The sequence below is a fragment of the Eulemur rufifrons genome, chromosome 19 (genome assembly GCF_041146395.1).
Source record: "Eulemur rufifrons isolate Redbay chromosome 19, OSU_ERuf_1, whole genome shotgun sequence".
In the NCBI taxonomy this organism is placed as follows: domain Eukaryota; kingdom Metazoa; phylum Chordata; class Mammalia; order Primates; family Lemuridae; genus Eulemur; species Eulemur rufifrons.
The window spans coordinates 108,898,759-108,923,724 of NC_091001.1; the positions used below are offsets into that span (position 1 = coordinate 108,898,759).

At 51.1% G+C, this 24,966-nt stretch overlaps 1 protein-coding gene across 1 annotated transcript; it reads left to right on the top strand.

Annotated features, from left to right (window-relative positions):
* Positions 1-1,161: 1,161 nt before the first annotated feature.
* Positions 1,162-24,966, top strand: CYS1 (cystin 1). The gene is made up of 3 exons (XM_069494481.1): positions 1,162-1,503; positions 20,683-20,735; positions 24,268-24,966. The coding sequence occupies exons 1-3, from the start codon at positions 1,162-1,164 to the stop codon at positions 24,371-24,373; spliced, it is 501 nt and encodes a 166-aa protein (XP_069350582.1). The 3' UTR covers positions 24,374-24,966.

The window sequence follows — 24,966 nt, forward strand, 5'->3', positions numbered from 1 at the left end:
GTGGGGAAGGGAAAAAGGAAATCCGGTCTAAGTTAAACAGCGGAACAACCAGCAGTAGGACCCCTGAATCAGACACCTTTGGAGTGTTTCCTACTTCTGGTTTGAGGTTAGTTCACTTAAAAATAAAAGCGTAGTTGTTGTTTTGTGCGGGTTTTTTTTAAACCGTATCCAATGACCAAAAGCTAGACTTATGAACAATACCTACTAGTATTTCCTTTTGCTTTTTTCCTTGGGGCGGGGGCCGGGGGGGGGGGCTGCTTTCCCTCTTTTCCTCATTTAAAAATTTCTTTCCCCAAAAGTGATTCCTATTTTGGGGTTTTGATGAGACTCAGCATTCACACAGCGAATCTCTGATAGTGCAAAGGAGGGAAGGGGAGGCGACCATCGGTCCGGGAGGATGGCCCCCTCCCCTCCAGTCCTGCCTGTGCGTGTCTGTGTTTGCGGGGGCGGGGACATTTAAAGGCAAGGGGGTGCGAGGCTCTGCGCATTCATCTTGGCCCCTCAAAGGTATTTCTACCACCCTGGTCCCTCCTCAACTTAACATTTGAGGGCTCTGAGGCTGGGAGAGGTGAAGTAACTGGCCAGTCTAGGGCCAGCCTGGGACGTCACCTCCACGCTGTCCCCACTGCCTCGCACAGGCCTGTTGGCGAGTGTGTGCCCCGGGGGAGCGTTTCCACAAATGAACAAAATCCGGCCGGGGTCGCCCGGAGCGTGTCGCAGCCCGAGTGCTTTCAGTTACTCCAGGCTGCGGGGACAGGGTGGACGGGAGGGTCCACCGGCGGGTCAGAGCCAGAGCGGGGCGGCGGGAGGCGGGGAGAGGGAGACCGGGAAGGAGACTGAGGAGGGGGCCGCGCGCGTCCCAGTGCCCTCCTCGCCCGCAGGCATCGCTCTCGCCTCTCCCCGTGGCCCGATTAGCACCCCAGCCCTACGGTCATGCCCCCACCCCAGTGCCCCGGCCCCCCGGCCAGGCCCGCTTCCCGGGGGCTCGGCCCCGCAACCCCAGCATCAGCCCCGGCATCACCCCGCCGGGGTTGCAGCCCCCCGCCCGCGCCCGGCCGCGCCCCCCAGCTCCCCGCCCCGGCAGCTCCTCCGTCTCCAGGCCGCGCCCCCGCCCGGGCCTGCGCGGCGGCGGGCGGCGGTCGGGCGGGCGGCGGGCGCGCCATGGGCAGCGGCAGCAGCCGGAGCGGCCGGGCTCTGAGGCGGCGGCGCGGCCCCGAGAGCCGCCCGGCGGGTCCCTGCGCCGCAGCCCCGGAAGGCGGGACCGAGCCTCGTGTGTCGGCGACTGATGCGGCGCCGGCCGAGGCCCCGGGGGCAGCCGCGGTGGCTACCGAGGAGGCGGCGGGTCACGACCCTGGCCCTGCGGCGCCCCCCGACGGCAGGGAAGAGACCCTGCGCCTGCTGGACCAGCTGCTGGCCGAGTCCGCGGCCTGGGACCTAGGGGAGCCGACCCCGCGCCGCCCAGCCCGACCCCGATCTCGCCCCGCCGCGGGCACCGGGAGCGCGGTGAGTGTGGACTCGGCCGGGCGCCCCGCAGGGCGGCGCAGGACCCCCACCCGCGGGCCGCGCCCCGCGCCCTGGTCCCTCGGGCCGCGCGTGCTCCTGCCCGCAGCGCCCCGCTGTCCTGTCCCGCCGCGCCGCTCGTGTCCTCCTCCCTGCCGGGCCCTGCCGCCCCCGTATCCCGCGCGGCCTGCCCTGGCCCGCACAGCGCTCGCTGACCCGCGTGTGCCCCCCGGCTTCTGAGGCCCTCCGAGGACTCTTGCTGAATCACACGGCCTCACTTTCCCTAACACCCACTCGATTTCTCCCACTCTGCCTCCTCTCTGGGTGCGGGTCTGTCTCCAGTTTCTGGGGTGCTGGGAGTAGCCTTCAAGGGCAGGGGGACAGACGTCCCTGGGCAGAAACCGTTTCTTCTCGGCCAGAGCTCGCCTTTCTTTCCCTTTTGCACCCGCATGCCGGCCCTCGGAGGGCAGCATCCTGCAGCCCGGGTATGAGCTGGCCACCGGTGCAGGCTTTTACTCACGTCCCTGGCCTTGGCCCTTTCCGGGGACACTGTGGAGCAGGGTGCTAAGTGGGTGGGACTGATGGCCAAACAGTGGTTCAGAACCCCCTGCTGCGTCCGACTCATCCGGACCTTTGCCTTGCTTTTCAGACAATTCTCATATTACCGGCTATTTATAAGATGCTGTGGAATCTCTTTTGAGCTTCCTTTCTCTGTCTTCCAGAACACTTGTAATAACAGACCTACTGTTCTAAAAAACAATAAAAACAAGCACTCTGGCTTGGCAACAAACAGCCTTTGCGCCAGCAGAGCTGAATGAGCAAGATCCTTAGCATCAGCTCCTGGGCTTGAGGAGGTTGCCAGGGGCAGCGTCCTCCCCCCTGAGTCCGGAGTCCCCAGTCCGAAACAACTGCGGGAGGAGGGAAGTGCCTTCCCAGCGGTCACTGGCGCTGGAATCCTGAAAAGGCCCCAGAGAGGGTGGGGAGTGGGACAGCCCAACCCCGCAGAGCTCTCTCCTCCTGCCCCCCATTCCCTGCTACTCTTCCGTGGTTTTTAAAAAGGAAAAGTGAGCTGCAGTAAGTAGGACTGAATTATATAACAAGATTCCTTTAAGACTACATCAGCATGCAGTTATATAACACTAAAAATGGACAAACAGTTGAGAGATTTGGGGGAAATTCTGTCCCAGCAAGGAGGCAATTACTTCTAGTGTTCATTTTCAAATGCTTTGGCAACTCAGAGGTGAAGGTGAGAGGCAAACAGCAAGAGTGGATGTTTTTCCCTCTGACTCGTCAAATGTCACGGTGACTTACTCATTCTTTCAGTCATTTCCCAACTACTGCTCGAGCAACTCTGGGGCTAGAGATGCAGGTAGATGTGGCACACAGCCTTGGCCTGAAGCCACCTGCGGCCTGACGGGGAGAAAGACCTGCGGACGGAGTAGAGCGCAGTGTGGCAAGAGAAGCATACAAAGGGCCCACGGGAGGTGCAGCTAATCCCAGGGGAGGCAAGTGGGCATCCCAGGCGGGCCACAGTTGACCTGAATCCAGAAGAGTCCATGGACATTCACCAGGCGAACAAGAGGGGAAGAACATTCTGTGCAGAGAGAACCTCATAGGCAAAGGCCATGGTGGCCAGGCGGCTGGTGTGGGCGGCATGAGTTGAAGAGGTCTTAAGAGTGTGTGCCACGCCACGGGTGCGTCACGGTAGGGGTAGTCCACGTCAGGAGGTTGCACTTTACCGTGAAAGCTGTGGGTATCTTTGAAGGGTACGGGTCGTGACCCTTTGTGTTTTAGGAAGATCACACCAACAGCTGTGGGGAGGATGAACTGGGCAGAGTAAGACGAGGGGCGACATGGTCACCTGGGGCTACTGCAGCATCCAGGTGGTCAGGTCCTGAAGCGGAGCTGCAGCAGTGAGGGGCTTGCAGAGGAGCTGGAGTCAGGGTATTGCGGAGGTGAGGTCAGCCAGCTGCGGTTTCCCTTTGGAGTGTGGTTGTATTTATCCTCTGCACCAGGAATGTTTCTTGGAATAAAGGAATGAATCCCAGACTCATAGATTACTAGAGCTGTAGGGGAGCTCTTGGGCCCAATTCATTATTTTCAGGCCTGGGGAGACAAAGTCAAAAGGTGGAGGCCTCATAATTTACTGGCTCGAAAGCTACTGCCCGTGCCCTTGATTTATGCTTTTACCTTTACCGATTACATCCTTTCATTGATTCTCCCTGCAGTTGCACATTTTACGAGACTCTGAGTTAACAAGATACCACTGAGCTAGGAAAGAGTTAGGAGATTGATGAGTCAGTATTGAAACCCATACATAGAAGCTGGCCATTCTTCAAAATGTTGGAAAGAATGTTCCCAAGAACAGAGAAAAGGCTTTTTGATTGGGGGCATAACAACACTATTTTTATTAATAGATTCTCTTGGAAGGAAGGAAGACACTCTTCCTTAGGTTCATAACTATCTAGCATTTGGGGGGAGAGATGGATTCTTCATAAGAGAACATCAAACTTGAGTGAAAATTATTCTATTAATTTTCTACATTTAAAAATTTTAACCACTGTTGATTTGAATGTATTAGAGATTGATTATGTATATCCCTGAATCATCATTCTGAATATTATGTATCACACTTGAGTATGTTCAAGAAATAAATGTAGCTGGCATCTTAATGAGCACTTGGGTCTCAGATTTGTATTAACTCTTTTCGTCTTTGCCATTATTACTGTCCCTTTTTACAGATGAGAACAAGGAAACTGGCACAGAGAGGCTGTGCAGCTTGTCCAAAGCCCCACACTTATGACAGAGCAGAGATGAGAACCCAGACAGTCTCACCCCCGCCCCTTCCCAGATGGCCCCTGACAGCTGTGATGTTTGCGTGCCATTGCTTTTCTGTCCTTGGTTCTTCCTCAGTCTTGCAACTGTCACTTTTTACCATTGTCAGCCTACCTGCTACCAGCCCACCTTTTCTCGATTCCCCAGTCCTCCCCTGCCCTAATAATGCTTTTCTGAGCCGCCTTGTGGGAATCAGGGGAGCACTGTGGGGGCAGCACTGTGCTTCACAGGCCAGAACCTCTAGGTCAAGGCCTGGGGGAGGTTCTTCCTTGGCCTGGAGAATCATTGTTTTGTGAACGAGCTTTGTGGCAATTATTGTAGTGGCTCAAGTGTTCCTTTTCTCTTATTTTTAAATTCTTGGTTGTTCCCCTGATATAGTTAAGTTTGCTGGGTAAGAATGAAGTGCTGCCATATTCTGCTAAAACTGGTAATTTTTTTAATTAATTCTTTTTTGAGATGGAGGTCTCACTATGTTGCCCAAGCTGGTCTTGAACTCCTGGGCTCAAGTGATCCTCTCACCTCAGCCTCCCAAGTAGCTGGAACTACGGGCACATACCACCATGCCTACCTTAAAATTAATCTTTAAGAAGTATTTAAATGAAGAATTTTTAAAACTCTCTAACCGTGGAGTTTTTCAGCTATTGTGGTATACATGCCCCAAATCAAGATAAATTTTCTCTTATGGTTTGGCTGAAGCAGCCTTCAGTTAAACTCTTTCTTGTATGTGAACCATAAAACTTTGTAATGAAACACTGGGTAACAGGATTTTCACTCTGGATCATAAGCTTAGGAAGAATTATGGACAGATTTGATGTAAAATTCAAACATAAAGGATAAGGTTGTCCTCTCCGTTGGGATTACATTACCAATCCCCATAACCAGGAAATTTAGGATCGCATGGGAAAAATGGGATTAGCAGACCAAGGCCACTGGTAAACATGTGACAGTCTGTGTGTCTGTGTCTGTGTTGACATGCACCAAAATACATCAGTTGAGACAGTTCACCAAATAAAGAGAACATCATTGATATTTCTATTTTCCAACCCAGTTCCATAATGCAAATCGGCTAAAAACAATTTTCCCCTTTGTGCAGTTTTAAGTTTGAATACTTGTTCACTGGAGACACGCTTGTGAAAGTAATTTAGCTTTGTTGCAGATAATATGTATACTAACAAAGGGACAGGGAGAAATGAATTTTTTTGGCACCTATTTTGTGTTAAGGACTGTATTCAGGGTATTTCATATTTATTAGCCTTTTCAGGTGAATATTGCTTTCTCTGTTTTACAGATGAGGCCGTTTCGGCCCAGAGAGATTCATAACTTACCGGGTCGCACGGCCAATTCTCGGGGGAGTCAGAATTTGTACACAGGTCTGCCAGGCTCCAGCCCAACATGGTCCACGTCTTTTCCATTTTCCTCCAAATGTTTGAGTCAAAAGGCAGATCCAACACTTGCAACCACTCTGCTTACAACAACTTCCCTCCCCATTGACCTTTCCTGTATAATTTTTAAAAATTCATTAATCCCTAGTGTTTAGTGATTATATCACTTTTACCCCAAGCAAATTTATCAAGAACTTTTATTTTGTCTGCTACCACCCTTCTTGCCCTGTCATACCAGTTGAATGTCCCCCCACCAGCCTGCTTATTCATGTGTTTATGTGCTTGGGGTTTATACCGTGTTTACTAAAAGTTGTGCAGGTCTACAATTATTTACTTCCTGTGCTGTATCGCTAAACCTCTGGGTCTGTTTTACTTGAGCATTTTCATGGGACTGTGAATGTTGCTGGTTGCAGGGAGAGAGAGGAGGGTGAGGGAAGGGAGGGAGAGAGGGAAGGAGAAGAAGGAGGAGGGAGAGAGGGGAGAAGGGGAGGGAGTGGGGGAGGAGGGGAAGGAGTGGGAGGAGGAGGGGAGAGGAAGACAGAGGAGGGAGGAAGGAAAGAGGAGAGGGAGGTCCATTCCTCCTCCTGTACCAGCTTTGATTCTTATGAAACAGAGGGCCTTGCAGTGCACTTATAATCACTCAGAAATTCTTCCAGATGTGGAAAAGGTATTCCCCAAATAGCCACTACTCCTTAGGGATATTCGAAGAGCTTGCTTTTTATATATATTATGTTACTGAAAGTTACTAGACTAGAATTGGTATCCCCTGCCCGCAACTCCATTCACAAGGGAGGGGACCGAGGCCCAGAGAAGTTAGTTAACTTGGCTCCGTGCCGTGTAAGGAGCAGATCCAAGTCTTCCTGACAGTAAACTCTCTGCCCTGTGCTGTGTTATGCTAGAATTTTAATTGGGTTTGCCGTCAGGAGGGATAATAACTTGTCCCCAGTTTCCTCTTGTGCTCCCGTGGGTCTAGGAACCTTTAACTGCGCCCTGCTTACCGCAAGACATACTGCAAATCTTGAAGATTGGTTTAGTACAGCAAAGGTTGTGCTTACTTTTAAATGTTTATTTTTAAAATTAGAATAGGGAATGTACAAGCACATGAGAAAAAATTTGTTCCTGATTGTTCTCTACAATAAAAAAAATGAAAGTGATCTTATTAACAAGATGTTTTAAAATCAAAAGATGAGCCCTATCTTACCTTTACAACTGTAAAGGAATAAATGCTTATTGTAGAAAAATTGGAGAACAGAAATATATTAAAAAAGGAAATAAAAATAGCTCATAGTTTACTCTCCACAGACATTACTGATAATATTTTGATGTATTCCAACTTTGTCTCTCTGTACATATCTTTTATGTCATTAAGATCATAGCATATATATAATATTTATAACCTAGCATCCTTTTTTGAAACATAAGAGTTTCTTCCATCATGATGTATGTCCTTATAATATGCCTGCCTAATGGAGTACTGTTATTTAATTAATCCCTTATTATTAGATATTTAGGCAATTTCCAGGTTGAGTTTTTTGGTTTTGTTTTTGCCAATGCTGAGAATCTTAACAAAAATTTAAAGGCAAAGGCAATATTGTATCATTGACAATTAAAATGGTTCCCAATATACTTTTCTCTAACTTATCAGCTGTTTTCTCTTGTTGTTTTTCAAATTTATATCTTTCTATCTCAAATGTTGATATTGTTGAAATTATAACATTCTATTTTGAATTTTTCTACTTAAACTATCTCATAAGCAGCTTTTCACATTCCTATTCTTAATTAGTTAATGAATGTAAAATACTCCATCAGATGCATATATCTTAATTCTGTAAACCTTTCCCATCTCCTTTTACTGTTGTGGATTAATTTTCAACTTTGTCTCTAGTAGAGTTAGGTGCCTGAGGCAGAATTCCTTTCCCAAAGTCAATGAAACTTTAAAATCAACAGTATTTTGGTGGGATACTTGTAATGGCAAAATATTTAAGGTGGGAAAATTATGTGAGAAAAGCTTAGGATTTGTATTTTACTAAGTTATTTAATCAAATTGTATTTTTTTTTTAAACGCAGCAGTATCTCTGCCAATCTGTGGCCTATTAATTAAGAAAATGTATTGTCTACCATTGGTTCATTCCATCCACGTGTATTTTCTGAGCACTTATAGGTACCAGGTGCTATCTAGGTGCCGGTTACATCCGTGAACCAAACAGACAAAACCTGTCCTTACAGACTGGTCGTGTAAGTCCAACAGCAGACAAAATGTAACACAAAGAAAAATGAAGCAGCAGGGGGATGGGAGGGCAGGCTTGGGGGCGTGGGGCTGTCATATTGAACAGGTGGGCAGGGAGGTATTACTAAGGGGGCATTTGGGCAAAGCTGTGCAGTAGGCCAGGGGCCACCATGCTTCTGAGAGAAAGAGTAGCCGGAAGTCAGAGGCCTGGGGTGGGAGGCTGTGGGGTGTGTGCAAAGAGCAGGGAGCTGGGCCAGGGGCTGAAGCGAGAGCAAGGGGGCTGCTGTGGAGGTGAGAGGGGTCTGATTGACATTTAAGCCTCACTCTGACTGCCATGCTGAAGAACGAGAGGGCGGGGTGACAGGCTCAGGACAAAAGCTGGGAGGCACTCTGGGGTGGGGGCTTTTGAGTCATCCAAGTGAGAAGGGTGGGTGGTTTGGACCAGGGGGGAGGGTGGGAGGACTGTTTGGATTGTGGATTTGCTCATGGGTGGCTGAGGGATGTGTGAGAAAGCAGTCAAAGGTGACCCTGAGTTCTGGCGGGAGCAGCTCGAGGGAGGTAACTGCAGGTAAGGACACAGGAAACATGGAAGAGGCAGGTCTGGGTGTCATTAACCAGGAATTTGGTTTTGAATATGTTAAATTTGAGATGCCTATCAGAAATCCAAACAAAGATGTCAAGTGAATAGATCTGTGTAAGAGTTTGGCACTCAGGGGAGAGGTCAGATTTGGAGTTAACTTGAGAGCCATTAGAATACCAGGGGATTAGATCACCAGTGATAACGGTGACAGCACTTAGGAAGCACTGTGTGCCCGACACTGTTCTGGGGCTTCACGTATGTGACAATGTGGGAAGAGGCCAGGGATCGAGCACTGTGGTGTTTAAAGGTTGAGGAGATGAGGGACATCCCAAAGGACGTCCTAAAGGGAAGGAACGACCAGCAAAGGGGGAGAAGACCAAGAGAAGGTGGCGTCTGGAAGCCAAGGGAGGAAAGTGTTTGAGGAAGGAGGGGATGATCAGCCCGAGGGCTGGCCACTGAAGTTAGCCACTTAGAGGAGCCAAGGCCCTTGGTCAGAGAATGGCGGGAGGAGAACCTGGAGGGCTGGAGTTCACGGGGAACTGAAGCAAGGAGCTGCGGTATGGTCAGCTGTTGCAGGAAGGCCCTTTTTACAGAGCAATAGTAGCAGGCGGAGATAAGGAGGGCTCTGCTAGGATACCGAATTAGCCATGAAATCTCAGTCCCAGAGTGGGCTGGATAAGAGAAGTTTTTGAGAATTAGATGCCCTAGGGAAATTTGAGGGTGGGAAGCCTCCTCCCACCACTTTTCAAGAAATTTTGGTTTAATCCCGTAGACATAAATTTAGTATATTTACTACCAGGTGGTAATTCAGACTTTTTTCTCCCTGTGCCTAATAAACCTGGCCACCCAAGATCTAGGGAAGCACATTATCTGAGACTTTTTCTGGTGTTGGGAATATAGCCCTGTTCTTTGCAAGAAAGTCTAGGGCAATCATGTCGTCTCTTCAGGCTGAATGACTCTGTTGTCTGCTGTTTCTGCAAAGATTCGATTTTGCTCTAGCCAAGGAGGATCAGGATAATTCTTTCTTGTCTGTTACCACCAGCTGGGACTTTACTGGAATCCTGGATACAGCTCCTGTGGAATGTGCAGGTGAAAACAGAGCAATCAAAATGAGCAGCTAGCTGGAAATCAGCCCCACCAGAGGGATTTAAAAGTGATAGATAATATTGATGTAATGGACTTGCAGAAAAAAAAAAATGGTCACTATTTGTCTGCATTCAGGTCTGTAGCAAAGAACATAAATTTATTTATTTATTTAAAAAGTAGAGACAGGGTTTCACTCTTGCTCAGTCTGGTTTTGAACTCCTGCGATCGAGCCATCCTCCTGCCTTGGCTTCCCAGGGCACTAGGATCACCCGCCACCGCGCCAGGCCCAGGACACAAATTTAAATGGCAGTAAGTGTTTTGATCAATCTAGGAAACAAGGAAGAGTAAGACACGGTGCTGAGCCCCTGCTCATACCTGTGCTGGGAAGGGCTGTGTAAGTGAGCATTTGTAATTCTGCGCCTAAGCACTATGGCAGAGGTATGCACCAATAAGTATACGTGCTCCGAGGAGTTGAGTGATCCCACCTGAGGCAGAAGTCTTCCCGGTGGATCTGAAGTCTGAGTTGGTTCTAAAGGATCAGTAGAGTTGTCCAGCAGTTGAAAGAATGGTGCATTCTATAAAGAGGAAACAGCACACGGAAACAACGTGGACAGGACGGTGCCAGAGCACGCACTCCCTGGAGAGATGCTGACCAAGAACTCTTAGCCTAGGTTTGAGTTCCTAGCTTTGAGTTCCCATAGGGCTGGGACTAGACTCTGGGGAGGAGGGTCAGAGCAGTGGTTAGAGCAGAACAGAGGCCCTTCTGTCCCTAAATGCTGTGAGCCCATTACCCAGCAAGGAAAGCCACCCCAGACCAAGGCCATCCATTCAGGTTCCCGCTGAACTCTGCCTCCTGATGGCAGATGCCCAGGGCCCTTTTAGTTTCTCTACGTTGTTAGAATCCAAGATGAGTGGAGCAGAAGGGACCTTAGAGATGGCTCAGTCCCACCTTCTCATCTGCATCGGAGGCCTTAGGGGCCCAGCAAGGCGATTGTCCAAGTTCTCCCGGCAGTACTAGGGTTCAAACTGAGTACAAGGACTTGACTGTCACCTCACCCACACCAGCTTGGCCAGTGGGAGATTGGGGTTTGGATCAAACTGACTGCAGCCCATCCCATGCCAGTGTGGACAAGTGCTCAGGGAGTGTTTGCTCCTGGAGGTTTAGAGGAATTATATGAAAATGCATGTGAACGTGCTTCACAAGGTGCTAAAACTCCACATAAATGTAATGGTTGCTCTTCTAATCCCACCTCCTGTGGCTCTTTAGGTCACCCTTGCCTTTTTTCTCTGTGGCTTTGGGAACACCTCCCTGGGCCTTGGCCAGGGGAGACGGCCCCAGACTGGCAGTCTCACAGCCAGGGGGTGTTTCTCCAGAGCCTCTGTTGGAACAAGTCCTTGTCATTTTAGCAACGCAAAACAACTCTCACCAGGAGACCACCTGCACCTCCCAGTTTGTGCTGCCCCAGAAGCTCGTAGGTGGAACTTCCCAAGAGGACCCGGCCCCTGGCCGCTGTGCCGGGAGAGCAGTGCCCCCTGGCGGTGAACGGCGCAGCTGACCGGCAAATACCGGGAGATTGGGTAGCAGGAGATCCATGACGCCATTCTCCCTACAGTGTGCGTTCGGGTTTCCATTGTAAAACACAGAAAAACCAACCAGACATCTGTAGTTCTGTCAGTTATCTACATGACTGCTATGTATACATATGTGTGTGTGTATAAAGATGCTAAAAATTAAGAGTTGGCCGGGAAAGGTGCCTCATACCTGTAATCCTGGCACTCTGGGAGACCAAGGTGGGAGGATCACTTAAGGTCAGGAGTTGGAGACCAGCCTGAGCAAGAGTGAGACCCCATTTCTACTAAAAATGGAAAAATTAGCTGGGTGTGGTGGTGTGCACCTGTAGTCCAGCTACTTGGGAGGCTGAGGCAGGAGGATCTTGGGCCCAGGAGTTTGAGGTTGCTGTGAGCTATGATGATGCCACTGCACTCTAGCCCTGGTGAGAGAATGGGACTCTCTCAAAAAAACAAAAATTAAAAAAAATTTGAAAGTTAAGGAGAGAACTCTTCCAATGGAAGAAGCAGGATATAATCTCTTTTGGTAAATAAAATATGCAGTGGATTTTCTCAAAAGTAACCGTTGAAACTGTACTTTTCACAGAAGCTTGGTTGTAAGAGTCAAGGAGACTGAGAGATCTTACTCGGTCCCTTCTCATGTTTTCTGCTTCTTGTTCAGCTGGGGTTTGGTTTTTCCAGAGCCTCCCTAGAAATCTCGGGGGATGACACACACCCCGTCCGTGTGCACGCACGTGTACACACACACAAATGCACGCACAGACACATCCAGCCGCACACTCGTCCTGAGCCCAGCCCAGGCGCTCCCCACGTCCAGGCAGGCGTCTGTCTGACCTGCAGGTGGCCGGCAGCCGGTGGCTGGTGGCAGGAGCTTGTGTCTGCATTAGGCCTGAAGCTGCCACCAGGGGCTGCTGTGTCTTTGCTTTTTGTACCAGCTCGTCCTCGCTGCCAGCAAGCTGTGCGTTCCGGGAGACTGATGCGTTTCCCATACGGAAAGTCAAAGTCTTACACAAACTGGCCAGAGAAAGGGCCACATTCAAACCGCAGGCACAGAGAGAAACACAGGTGGAAGCTGAACAGATACGACAAAGCTGAGCCATCAGGGAAACTGAAAAGAAAGAGCGCGACCTTCCTTCTGCACCCCGCGCTTGCGGGTACGGTTCACGCACAAGATGGTGTCCGTCGTCAAGGCCGCCCTGCGGCTGCGGCGCCGTCCAGTTAGCAGCAAGCAGAGCAAAGGAAGGTGCCTACGCCGGGCATCCGAAGCCCCTGTGGCGCGGGTCTGGCTACCCTCTCTGAAGGGCGACAGACAGGCCCTGTGCTGGGTGCGGTGGGGTCCCTCCTGCCTTCAGGGGAGTCTCCGGCAGGTTCACAAAACCCTAGAAGTCAGCGTAAAGCCAAACCCGTCAGAGGGCACCTGGCCACGCTGGGAGAGGGGGGCTCCTGGGGAGGCGCCCAGGCATCCCGAGTACAACAAGGCCTGCAAGGCCAGTGGGCGAGTTGAGTGTGGCCGTGTCTCCCTGTCACTCCCTTGCCTCCCCGGCTGAACATCCGTGGTAATGAGAAGTGGCCATGCATGACTCCAGGGGGTGCGTCTTGCCTGGCGGGAACAAACCGCTGGACTGGCAGCCTCTCCCTGGCAGGCAGCTCCGACTGGCAGTTCTCTGGGTTGAGCCGAAGTCCACCTCCCGGCAGTGTGTACACGCTGAGCCTCTGCCCGGGCAGAAGGAATGTGCTCCCTCTGTCACACGTGAGCTCTTCAGATAATCAAGTCAGCTATCTTGATCACTCAGTTTGTGTCCTGGAAACTTCAAATAGGGACAGGATGCTTTCCAGAAGTTTCTACTCCTTTGCATGTCTAAATCCATTAGGCTCATTGAGCCCTTTTCTTTTATGATTTTTATTTTTTCCCCTAGAAAGGATAATAGGAGATAAATTCTTAGTCTTTGTGTGTCAGAAAATATCTTCTGTTTGCTCTAAAACTTGATTAAGTTTATTTAGAATTAAAATCTGACTTTAAAATTACTTTCCCTTACATCTTTGAAGCCGTTGTAACGGTGGTGTCCAGGATTGCAGACCAACAGTGTGATGCCGCCTCGTAGGTGGCCTGTCTCCACCTGCGCCTCCCTCCTGAGCACTTATAGGATTTTCCCTTTATTCTTGCGTCTTAGTCAGGCTGCTGTAATAAAACACCTATGACTGGGCAGCTTACAAACAACAGAAATTTATTGCTCACGATCTGGAGGCTGGGAGGTCCAAGATCAAGGTGGCAGCAGGTGAGTGTCAGTGAGACTAGTTTGTTTCAAGGATGGCGCCTTTTTGCTGCGTCCTCACACGGCAGACGGGGCAGACGGGCTCCCTTGGGCCTCCCTTATAAGAGCGCTAATCCCATTCATGAGGTCACAGCCCTCAGCACCTAACCCCCTGCTAAAGGCCCCCCTCTTAATACTATTGCACTGGTGATGTTTCAACATACGAATTTTGGGGGTACATGTTCAAAACCTAGCACCTTGATATTCTGAAATTTCACCAGAATGTTTAGATTGCAGTGGTTTTTCATTCATTTAGTTTACTTTTATTAGGTCCTTTCATTTTGAAGACTTAAATATCTTTAACTCAAGAAAGTTTACTTCTATTATTTTCTTTCTTTCTTCTTTTTAGAGACAGTTTCTCACTCTGTCACCCAGGCTGGAGTACAGTGGCGCTATTGTAGTTCACTGCAGCCTCGAACTCCTGGGCTCAAGTGATCCTCCTGATTCAGCTTCCCAAGTAGCTAGGACTTATAGGCATGTGCCACCATGCCTGGCTAACATTTTTATTTTTTATAGATGGGATCTTGCTATGTTGCTCAGGCTGGTCTCAAACTCCTGGCCTCAAGTGATCCTCCTGCCTTGGCCTCCCAAAGTGCTAGGATAACAGGTGTGAGCCACCATGCCCGGCCTATGATTTCTTTATATTACTTCCCCTTTGCTGTCTCTTTTCAGCTTCTAGAGCTTCTATTTGATAAATGGTGGACCTTCTAAATTAATTTTTCATTCTTTTGGATTTTCTCTATTCTTTTCTTGCCTTTCTCTTTCCCATGTTCTAAAATATGCCCTTGACTTTATCTTCTGGGTGTCAGGCCGCTAGTTTAGTCTCTAGCCTCTCCCAGTCAGCCCTTCTATTGAATTTTCTATTTCAGCAGTCCTATTTTTAATTCACAAGAACTCCTGTCCTTTGATTTTTCTTCTTTTTTCTTTGTTCTTTTTCCCCAAAATTCATATGTTGAAATGATTTTTCTTCTTTTTTTTTTTTTTCCTGTTTAAAAATTCTTTTTCTTTTGTACAGATTTGCCTGTTGCTGTTCTATGGAGACAGTGTTCTCTGAGAAACCTACGTGGATATTAATGGGGTGTTGTACGTCTCTCTTCTCTCTTCTTTTCACTGCACTGTCTTATCCAAGGTCATTTGTATTATTGCTCATCTCAATTGTTCTCTTTCATGCGCTTTCCGCCTTAAATGTCCTGGGTCCTTTTATGACCATTTATGTTTATGAACCAGGCTGAGTGACCGGCATGTGCCGCCGGAGTGAGCTTCTCCGTGGTTGTGTCTGCCTGTTTACCCGCAAGTCGTCTTGAACAGAAGGGCCTTGCAGGCTCTGCGTGGACGCGGCCGATCTCGCTGGCAGGCAGCTTGGGGAGTGGGGAGAGGTTGCTGCGGAGTAGAGCAGCCGTGTGGGCAGCCTTTCCCTCCCTGCTTCCAGTTCTTCACGGACAGCCACAGTCAGCTCCGTCTCTCTTCCTGGCCCACATTGCTTCTGTTCTCATTTTTCACACATTCTATTAGGTGAATGGCAAAGTTTCTGATCCATATTTTGTGACTCTCTCTTCCACTTCTTTGTCTTTTTTTGTGTTGCTTTTAGAGACAATTCCTCAGTCCGATCGTCCAGGTAATTTACTCTTCAGCTTTGTCTATAGAGATTTTATTCTTTTTCTTTTTTCTTTTGAGATAGGGTCTCATTCTGTTGCCTGGGCTATAGTGCAGTGGCATCGTCGTAGCTCACTGCAACTTTGAACTCCTGGCTCATGCAATCCTTCCACCTCAGCCCACCAGGTAGCTGGGACTACAGGCGATTGCCACCACATCTGGCTAATTTTTAAATTTTTTGCAGAGGTGGGGTCTCACTATATTGCCCAGGCTGGTCTCGAACTCCTCAAGTGATCCTCCTGTCTCAGCCTCCCAAAGTGCTGGGATTACAGGCATGAACCACTGTACCCAGCCTATTGATATTTTCATTTCTACCATCATATATTTCATTTCTGAAATTTCTAGCTAGTTATTTTTTATAACAGCTTATTCTTGCTTTGCTGAGCTTACTAGTTATTCTCCTCAAGTTGCTTTCAATCTGCTCTAATTAAACCCTCTCTTCTCAGGTTTAGTTCTTCCTACTGATGAGTTTGGAGTCCTGTGGTGCTGATTTCTTCAGCTGTTTAATGCGACTTTGGATGCACGTCTCTCTGTGGAGCCACCTCCAGTGTCATGGGGGAGTGCGGATGTGTGTCTGGTCAAGTGTGGCGGTCCCCTGTCATCTGGGAACAGTTTCCTATCCTGGCGCCAGCAATGCCGGTGTGCTCCCCTGCTCCTCCCCGTTCGGCACAGCTGGGGCGGGGGTCAGAGGCCCCTGCCCTTGCCCCAGGGCCCTCTGCTGCTCTTGGCGTCTGTCTCCTCTGGCCTGGGAGCCCCCGGAGCTGCGCCCCTGCCCGCGCAGCTCTGAGCTGTGTGTCTCGGGCTGTGCTTGCCTACCTCAGCCCACGTCTGTCTTCCGTCACCCGTCAACTCCTCAGCGTCTCTGGTTCACCAGAGGCTCACCTTGTCTTCCAGGACTGTGATAGATTTGTTTGTTTGTGACCTGTTCTGTCATCGCCAAGGACTCGGGTGAAAGGCAGAAGCAGGCACGTGTGTTCGGTTTATCTGTGAATGGCGCCTCCTGTGTGCTGCAGCACCTGTGCTCCAGCCACGCAGTCTGGCACCTGTTTTCCCTCTAGTTCCGTCACACTGGTGTTTCTGCCCGGCTGCGAGCTGCTCTGGGAGGGATCGTGTCTGCCGGGTGTGGACGCAGCTCACGGAGGGCACGTAGGCGCTGATAAAGAAACACTGTGTAATGCCATCTGATGACTCCGTGCGTTGGCACATGGCTCCGTATCCGAGCGCCCGTCCCTCCTTTTCCACCTGGTAAATTATCTTTCAAAACCCAGCTAAAAGGTCACTCCTCAGAGCCTCCCTTGGTGTCCTCTCCAGGCAGAGTCGCTTTCCTGGCCGTTTGCCCTCCGGGCCCTTCCTGCGTAACTCAGCTGTAGGATCTATCATGCATACTGCACGGCAGGGACCGCAAGGTCCTTGCAGACTGGGTTCTCGGCAGCCTCGCTCCGTATGTGGCACTGGGGTTCAGTGCCGTTCTCACAGTAGGCATCACACGGACCAATGAGTGAACGCGAAGTATTGTCAATGTCCTGCCAAGGAGTGCACTGTAAGGATTTCCAGAGGCTTCTGCCCGTATCCGTGGGTGGAATCCTGTCTACAAGGTTGACATCTTGTGGGACCGTGCCTTTGCTCAGCTTTGTGGTTCAAAGGGGTGACCCACAGTGTCCCCAAGTGCCTTATGTTGGGGAACACAGGGAAGGAGGTGATTCGGACAAACCCTCCTGCGGAGAACAACTTAAAATGCTGGATAAGATTAATGTTACAGCATCACTGAAGCATCGAATAGCTGACGAGATAGGGAAGAATCACCAGCCCGAAAACCTAAGAAAAAAGCAGAATCCAGAGAGGGACATTGAAGCTGCTTTTGCCTCAGTTGAGCCTGAGCTTCGGGCCCAGTGCTGTGCAGCAGAAAAGGGAACAGAAGTTAGGGCCCAGTGAAGGTAGAAAGTGTGAGGGGACATCTCTCCCTCAGAACTCTAGGACCCCGGGGGCTGCAAGGAGAAGAGTCGCGGCACTGAACAGGGCAGGGGGGTTAAACAGCCCTGAGCAGTTACAAGCCCAGGGCAGCCACCTCTTAGGACTGCAGCCTAAATCCTCGTCACCTGGGTGGTCCAAAACCCCTCAATGCAGAGATTTAATTTAAAGTGGTTCCAGGCCAGGGATGCCCCTAGGAGCCTGGCAAAAGCAAATGCATACTCTCTGGAGGAAGGCGTCTTCCTCTTAGGCCTCAAAGAATATCCATAAAGAGCTTTTCAAGGATAACAAGCAGCAAACAATAAAAAATAATCAATTACCAATAAACCAAATGAAGACTTAGAAGAAACAACATAGGCTGGGCGCGGTGGCTCACGCCTGTAATCCTAGCACTCTGGGAGGCCGAGGCGGGTGGATCGCTCGAGGTCAGGAGTTCGAGACCAGCCTGAGCAAGAGTGAGACACCCCCCCCCCCCGTCTCTACTAAAAATAGAAAGAAATTATATGGACAACTAAAATATATATATACAAAAAATTAGCCGGGCATGGTGTCACATGCCTGTAGTCCCAGCTACTCGGGAGGCTGAGGCAGAAGGATTGCTTAAGCCCAGGAGTTTGAGGTTGCTGTGAGCTAGGCTGACGCCACGGCACTCATTCTAGCCCGGGCAACAGAGTGAGACTCTATCTCAAAAAAGAAAAGAAACAACAGGCAACAAAGATAGAGTAATGAAGATGTCAGTTACTAGGGTTACCAGACACAGGTTATAGTCATCTGTGTTTATGATGTTTAAATAAATACCTACAAAGGACAAGGAACTATAGAAAGTGACCTGGAAGACTTGAGAGAGAACCAGATAGAACTTCTAGAAATGGAAACTGACATAAAGAAAATGACAGATTCCAACGGTATGGGTTTCACAGATTAGACAAAGATAAAGAGAAGACGAGCAGGAGCAGATAGAGCCCAGGAAATAACCCAGAACCCAGCACAGAGACACAGGGTCTGAGGAAGGATAGCCAGAGAAAAACTGCAGGAAATGTCATAGTAATAATTGTGATATGTTGAAAACTTTTCCTTTCTTCTTTCTTTCTTTTTTTTTTTTTTTTTTGAGACTGAGTCTTGCTCTGTCGCCCCAGCTAGAGTGCAGTGGTGTCATCATAGCTCACGGCAGCCTCCAACTCCTGGGCTCAAGTGATCCTCCTGCCTCAGCCTCCTGAGTAGCTGGGACTACAGGTGCCAGCCACAGCCACCCTACAGTGGTATAGAGCACTAGAACTTACCCACCACCCCCCCCCCAGCTGATTTTTCTATTTTTAGTAGAGACAGGGTCTCACTCTTGCTCAGGCTGGCCTCGAACCCCTGAGCTCAAGTGATCCTGTAGCCTCGGCGTCCCAGAGTGTTAGAATTACAGGTGTGAGCCACCTTGCCCAGCCAAAACTTTTCCTTTTAATAAAGGAATAAGCCAAAATCATCATCACTTCTTTTCACTGTAATCCTGGAAGTTCCAGCCAGCACAGACAAGTTACGGAAAAAATGTACAAGGAAAGGGAAAAACCAATGGTTGTTAGTCCCAGATCATGTGAACGGGAACTAAGAAAATCCAAAGGAATCTACAAATACATTATTAGGATTACTAAGAGAATTTAGTAGGACTGCTGAGCACAAGATACATTTATATATTTCAGTAATATTTCTGAAGCAACAAGCAGGCAGAAAATAAAATTTTATTTTAAAAAAATAACATTGATAATCACATTAAAAATATCAAGCTAGATAGCAGGAATGAGTTCTGGTGCTCTATACCACTGTAGGATGGCTGTAGCTAACAATAATATATCATTCCTAATAGCTAGAAGGGGGATATTGAATGTTCCCAACACAAAGAAATGATCAGTGTTTGAGATGATGGACATGGTAATTACCCTGATCTGACCACTATATGATACATGTATCAAACCGTCACTATGTGCCCCATGAATATGTACGATTATTATTTGTCAGTAAAAAAAAACAATCTGAAAGGGAAAAAACCTAAGTAGGTATCTAGGAATTGGTCTAAAAAGAGACCTCCACGGTATCTCTACAGGGAAAATAAAACTTCTTAAAATACATTAAAGGCTGGGCAAGGTGGCTCAGACCTGTAATCCCAGCACTTTGGGAGGTAAGGTGGGAGGATTGCTTGAGGCTAGGAGTTTGAGACCAGCCTGGGCAACATAGTGAGACCCTGTCTCAAAAAAAAGACATTAAAAAAGCCTTGAATGGGCCGGGCGCGGTGGCTCATGCCTGTAATCCTAGCACTCTGGGAGGCTGAGTCAGGAGGATCGCTCGAGGTCAGGAGTTCGAGACCAGCCTGAGCAAAAGCGAGACCCCCGTCTCTACTAAAAATAGAAAGAAATTATCTGGACAGCTAAAAATATGTATAGAAAAAAAATTAGCCGGGCATGGTGGTGCATGCCTGTAGTCCCAGCTACTCGGGAGGCTGAGACAGAAGGATTGCTTGAGCCCAGGAGTTTGAGGTTGCTGTGAGCTAGGCTGATGCCATGGCACTCTAGCCCGGGGAACAGAGCGAGACTCTGTCTCAAAAAAAAAAAAAAAAAAAAAAAGCCTTGAATGAATAGGTATTCTCTATTTATATTATAAATTCAGCGACTTTTACTGTAAAGATATAAGTTCCCCCTAAAACAGTCTATAGTTTAATACAACCCTAGCAAAATCCCCAAGGTTCACTCCCAGTCCCAAATATGGCAAGCTGATTCTAATACATATACAGACCATCCCTAACTTTCCATGGTTCGACTTACGATTTTTTCAGCTTTACCATGGGTTTATGGGGACATGACCCATTATAAATTGAGGCACATCTGTAGGTGGAAGTGCAAACAACTAAGAATTGCCAGGACTCTCCTGGAAAAGGAAAAAAGGTGGGAAGACTTGCTCCAGCAGATATCAAGGCCTGTCATTAGACTTTATGGTAGTGACACAGGGTGGAACTGCCACGGGGCAGGTGAGTGGAGAGAGGGAACAGAGTCCACAACAGACCGTGCTGGGAAAGGAGCAAGCGCTGCAGAGCGGCAGGGAACAGCTTCTGGGCAGTGCTTAGAGTGGGCTGGGGGTCACGTGTTTGGTGGAGATGGGATTCAGGATGCCCTTAAGCCTGGTGCAGTGATCCCCATCCCTGGCGATGGGGTCAGGGTGCTCTCGTGCCAGGGGACAGTGGTCACTGATTCCTAGAGATGGATGTCAGGATGCCCTCATGCTAGGTGGCAGTGGTCACCCGTCCCTGGAGATGAGAGACAGGGTGCCCTCGTGCTAGGTGGCAGTCCTGGATGCAGGAAGTCTGGCCCTGGCTCTACCACTTGCTCTTTGCGAGAGCTTTGTAAGTCACGTTCCTCTCGCAGCCTGTTTTCCTGCCTGTGAAATGGAACTTGGCCCGAGACAGCCTTGCCAGCTCTGAGGTCTATGGGTCCTGGGTTGAAAGTGGTGACCGACATCTGGCCGCACAAATCCAGAGGTCAGGCAGGCCGCACTGTTGACAAGCTTTTGATGTCTCTTCCTTTCATCCTTCCCAAGGAATCCTCAGAACAGAGCGCAGGAGACCACCCAGGGAGCAGCAATGTCTCCGAGTAAGTACGTCTCATATTCCAGAAGCTACTGGTTCTTTCTGTTGACTGCAGCTACCTGTAAAGCGCCCCCATCCCACCCCCCTGCCCTTTCCAGAGGCAGCTCCCTCTGTACACGCAAAGCTCTGGCCCTCAAGGGAGGGTCCAGCCACGGGGGATTGCTGAGGGCTCGTCTCCCAGCTTCGACCTTCCTCTTAAAAAGGTCATGAGCTGGATCAGACCAGGGCATCCCTGACCCTCCCTGTTCCCCATTCCCGCCCTCATTAACCCATTCAGAAATATTCAGTATCAAGTGTGATGCTACGTGCAGTGGCTACAGCTGTGAACAAGACACAGCTCTTGGTCTTAAGGCGTTCACAGCCTCGAGGGTAACAGCTGCCCACCTGTAGCTCCATTACAGCGTCCTCAGGAAAACGCATTTAAAACCCGCTGGAAGTAGGAGCCAGGATGCCATCTCTTTTCCTCCTGTAAGATTCCCCAGGCCTGGTCCCAGCCCACCGCCAGCAACATGGAGAGCTGTGGCCCCAGGATGACTGTGACCCCGACCATCACCCTGTGGCTTGCTCACTTCTAGCTGACACGAGATGGTGCGGATGCGGCTGATTGTGGGGCTCAGTTAAGATCATGGAGCTGAAAGAGTTTGGAAGTTCTGGCTCCAGATTTGTTTTTCTTAGCAGCCTGTGCTGAGAGCTGCCTGGGACTCAGGAAGTGCGGGGTGGTGGGCTCCAAGGGAGTTCCTCACTGGAGGAGTGGGAGGAGCCAGTGTTTTTGTTTTGTTTTGTTTTTTCTGAGACAGAGTCTCGTTCTGTTGCCCAGGCTAGAGTGCCATGCCTGGGCTCAAGCAACCCTCCTGCCTCAGCCTCCCGAGTAGCTGGGACTACAGGCACACGCCGCTGTGCCTGGCTAATTTTTCTATTTTTTGTAGAGACGGGGTCTCGCTCTTGCTCAGGCTGGTCTCAAACTCCTGAGCTCAAGTGATCCTCCCACCTCGGACTCCAGAGTGCTGGGATTACAGGCGTGAGCCACCGCGCCGTCTAAGCCAGCATTTAAGATGGTTTGAAGGACATAGAGGAGTTTACTGAGGAGGAGGAGGAGGAGGAAGGGGCGTTCAGGTCCCGGGAACGGTGGGAGCTTTCCAGGAATCTGCACGCAGGCTGGCGGTTCAGCAGGGGGTCTGTGGAAGGGAACTGGGAGAGGGAGGATCTGCAGTGTGGGGAGGGCCTCGAATGTCGCGCTGAGATGGCTGGCGATTGCTCTCCAGTGGAACGTAGAGTCCCACCACTGTGGCAGCTGTGAGGACAGTGACACGGCTCTGCCCCTTGCACCTTCAGCCAAGGCCAAGGTGGTTGTTGGCAGTGATTTTCTCTACAGTTTTCATCAACCCAAGGAATTTAGGATTAAATTCTACCTTGAATGAATTAACTATTTCTTTTCCATCTGATTTTACACATGCGTACTCCAGGATGCCCCTCACACTTGGAGGACTTCATTCATTCATTCATTCACTCATTCATTTAGCATGCATTGATGGGCGCTCCCCGAGTACGGCACTAGGCACTCAGAATCTGGGCTGGGGTGCGGTGCCCAGGGCTCCGCCAGCCCCTCCCTGGCATGGCAGTGGGGAAGCAAGCTCAGCACTGGGCCCCTTCCTCCCCGGGGTCCCAACTCCAGGGTGTGTCGGGGTGCTGAGTGAGGAAGAACACAGGGAGGAGAGTCACAGCGTGACCTTGGGCAGCCACCTCTCATTCTGGGTTCAGCTTTCACATCTCAGGCAAGCGGGGCTGGCCTGGGTGAGCCCCGAGGGGCTTTTATTCCTGCGGGGGTCTCTGGCTTAGAAGTGTTGTCTGGATTGCAGGACTGGCTTCCTGCTCAGCCAGGCTTGGCCAGGAGACTCTGTTGCCCTCGAGCGTGTTCGGGGCGTCTCCTGCCCAATTTTTTCCCTTCCCAACAGTACTCACGGAGATGAGCCTAGGAGGGCGGGGAGGAGCAGGAAGGGCGGGGGCCAGCCCTGTCCTCTCTACCAGGCAGTTGCTGGGACCTCGTGGTGTTGCTGACAGCGCTGGCAGTGACTTCTGTTCGGTGCTTCCTGGGCGCCCAGCTCTCTGCTAGACACACCGCAGGCAGCACCTCTTGTAAGCTGCAGGTCAGCCGCGTGGGGTAGCTGTTGCCTTTTACCAACAGGATTGAGGTCAGGTGAATGACTTGTCCAAGGCCACACAGCTGCTGCAGGTCAGAGCCAGAGCGAGATCTGCCTGCCCCCCGGCGGTTTGCTTTTTCCACTGTGTCTCTGGGGCAAAAAGGAATATTTAGTGAGCACCTTCAAGAACATGCGCATCCTTCCTGTGAAGTCCCTGGGGACTGCACCCCCGGGTGACAAAGTCCAGTGGATGTGTCCAGGCCTGGCTCTTGCCCTGCTTTCTGGGAGAGCCAGGGGGCGTCCTGGAGCCTGCTCTCCAGGAGCACGACTACAGCAGCCACGTGGGCCTTGGAGCCCTTTTAGCGCAGCTCACAGGTGGGGAAACTGAGGTCAGGAAGCGGGGAGCAGCTTGCCCCAGCTGTCTGGCTGACAGGGGGCAGAGCAGCTCGGGGCTCTTCCCTTGCACAGCAGAGTCTCTGGCTGTCGGCTGGGAGGGCGACGCCCCACGCTGGCAGTGGCCTCCTTCCCCAGAGCCTGGCAGCTGCAGACCTGCACACCCTTCAAAGGCAGCAGCCTCCAGCTGTAGCACGCAGCCTGGCGGAGGCGTCACACCCTGCTCTGGGTGCTGTGGGTGGGAGCAAGGCCAGGCCCCACACATGCCAACACCTCAGGAAGTCCAGGGGCACAGTGAGCACCACCCGGACGAAGTCCAGAGAGTCTGGGAGAAGGGGGTGGGCTGACAGGTCCAGGCTGGCGGACTCGCTCCCTGGAGCTCAGGCGGCAGGAACAGGAACTGTGTTCCAGGCCCCATCTCACTCATGCCGGATGCTGGAGAGACTGGCCAGGACCCCGAGCACGAGGTCCCGTCCTAGGGCAGCAGCTCCTGTGAGGCCCCAGCGGGTACAGGCTCGGGTGTGAGTGGGCAGACGGCCGTCGGATGCCAGTTCCCATTTATCAGGGGATGGAGAGTGCCGGGTTCTTTGGCACGTGCTGCCCACGCATTATCTTCCTCGGAGTGAAATGGATAAAGCTCCATTTTTAGGGAAAAAACAGAGGCTGAGAGGTGCCAACGCCTTGCCCAAGGTTGCCGAGCTGGTGAGTGGCAGAGCTGGGTCTTGCCGCCCGGGGCCCACGGTCCCTCTCAAACACCGCAGGGGCTGGCTTCCCACCCAGGGCAAGGGCTCGGAGGTCGGCGTAGCGGGAGATGGAGCCAGGGAAGAGGCAGAGGCCTGATCACAGCCGTGTGCTGGGTGACAGAGTCAGAAGGTGTCCCCAGGGCAAAGGTTTTTGGTTTGGGATTCAGGATGGACCTGTTAGGGACTGTGTGGTGGCCAGGAGAGGGGAGAGTTGGAAGGCCCCACCCGCCTCCTGACAGCCTGTCCCTTTTCTGGCCCGCAGAGCCCCGGGCAGCAGTCACAAGAGGCCGGAGAGGCAGTCGGCCATCTCCTACGACTACTCGGAGGAGGAGCTGATGGCCAGCATCGAGCGCGAGTACTGCCGCTGAGGCCGCGCTCCCCGCCCACCCTCCACACGTAGCTGCTCCGGCATCTTTCAGAACCGACCTTTTCACATCCGACTCGGACAGCGCAGCCGTGGCCGCCGCGGGTGAGAGGCGGGCGGCCCTGCAGACCCAGGCCGGACGCAGCGGCGCTGACCCGCAGGGTATGGCCCAGACCGCCCGCTCCTCAGCCTCGGGAGCTGTGTGTCGGGCTCTCCTGTCTCCACGGTGGGGAAGCCTCACAAGGCACGGGTGACAAGCGAAGCCCTCCAGCATGTGTCCCACAGCACTTCCAGAAGGTTCCCGCTGTGGAAGGTGCACCCGAGCTGTGCCCGCCTTCTCACCCCCGTCTCCCCAGAGGACCCCGGTTCAGCCTGGGCACATTGTTGAAATGCTGGTCCTAATTCTCCAGGTCCCGGCGGGGCCCGAGATTCTGCATTTCTGACCAGCTCCCAGGCCAGGCCACGCTGCCGGAGCCCTTGCGGCAACGCGAGGAGCGAGGATTTGAGCCTAAGCTTTAGACCTCGGGCTCTTCCTCCCGGCACTGGAGCTGCTGCGAGCCTCAGCTGCCTGGGTGGGCTGGGTGACGCAGACCCCGC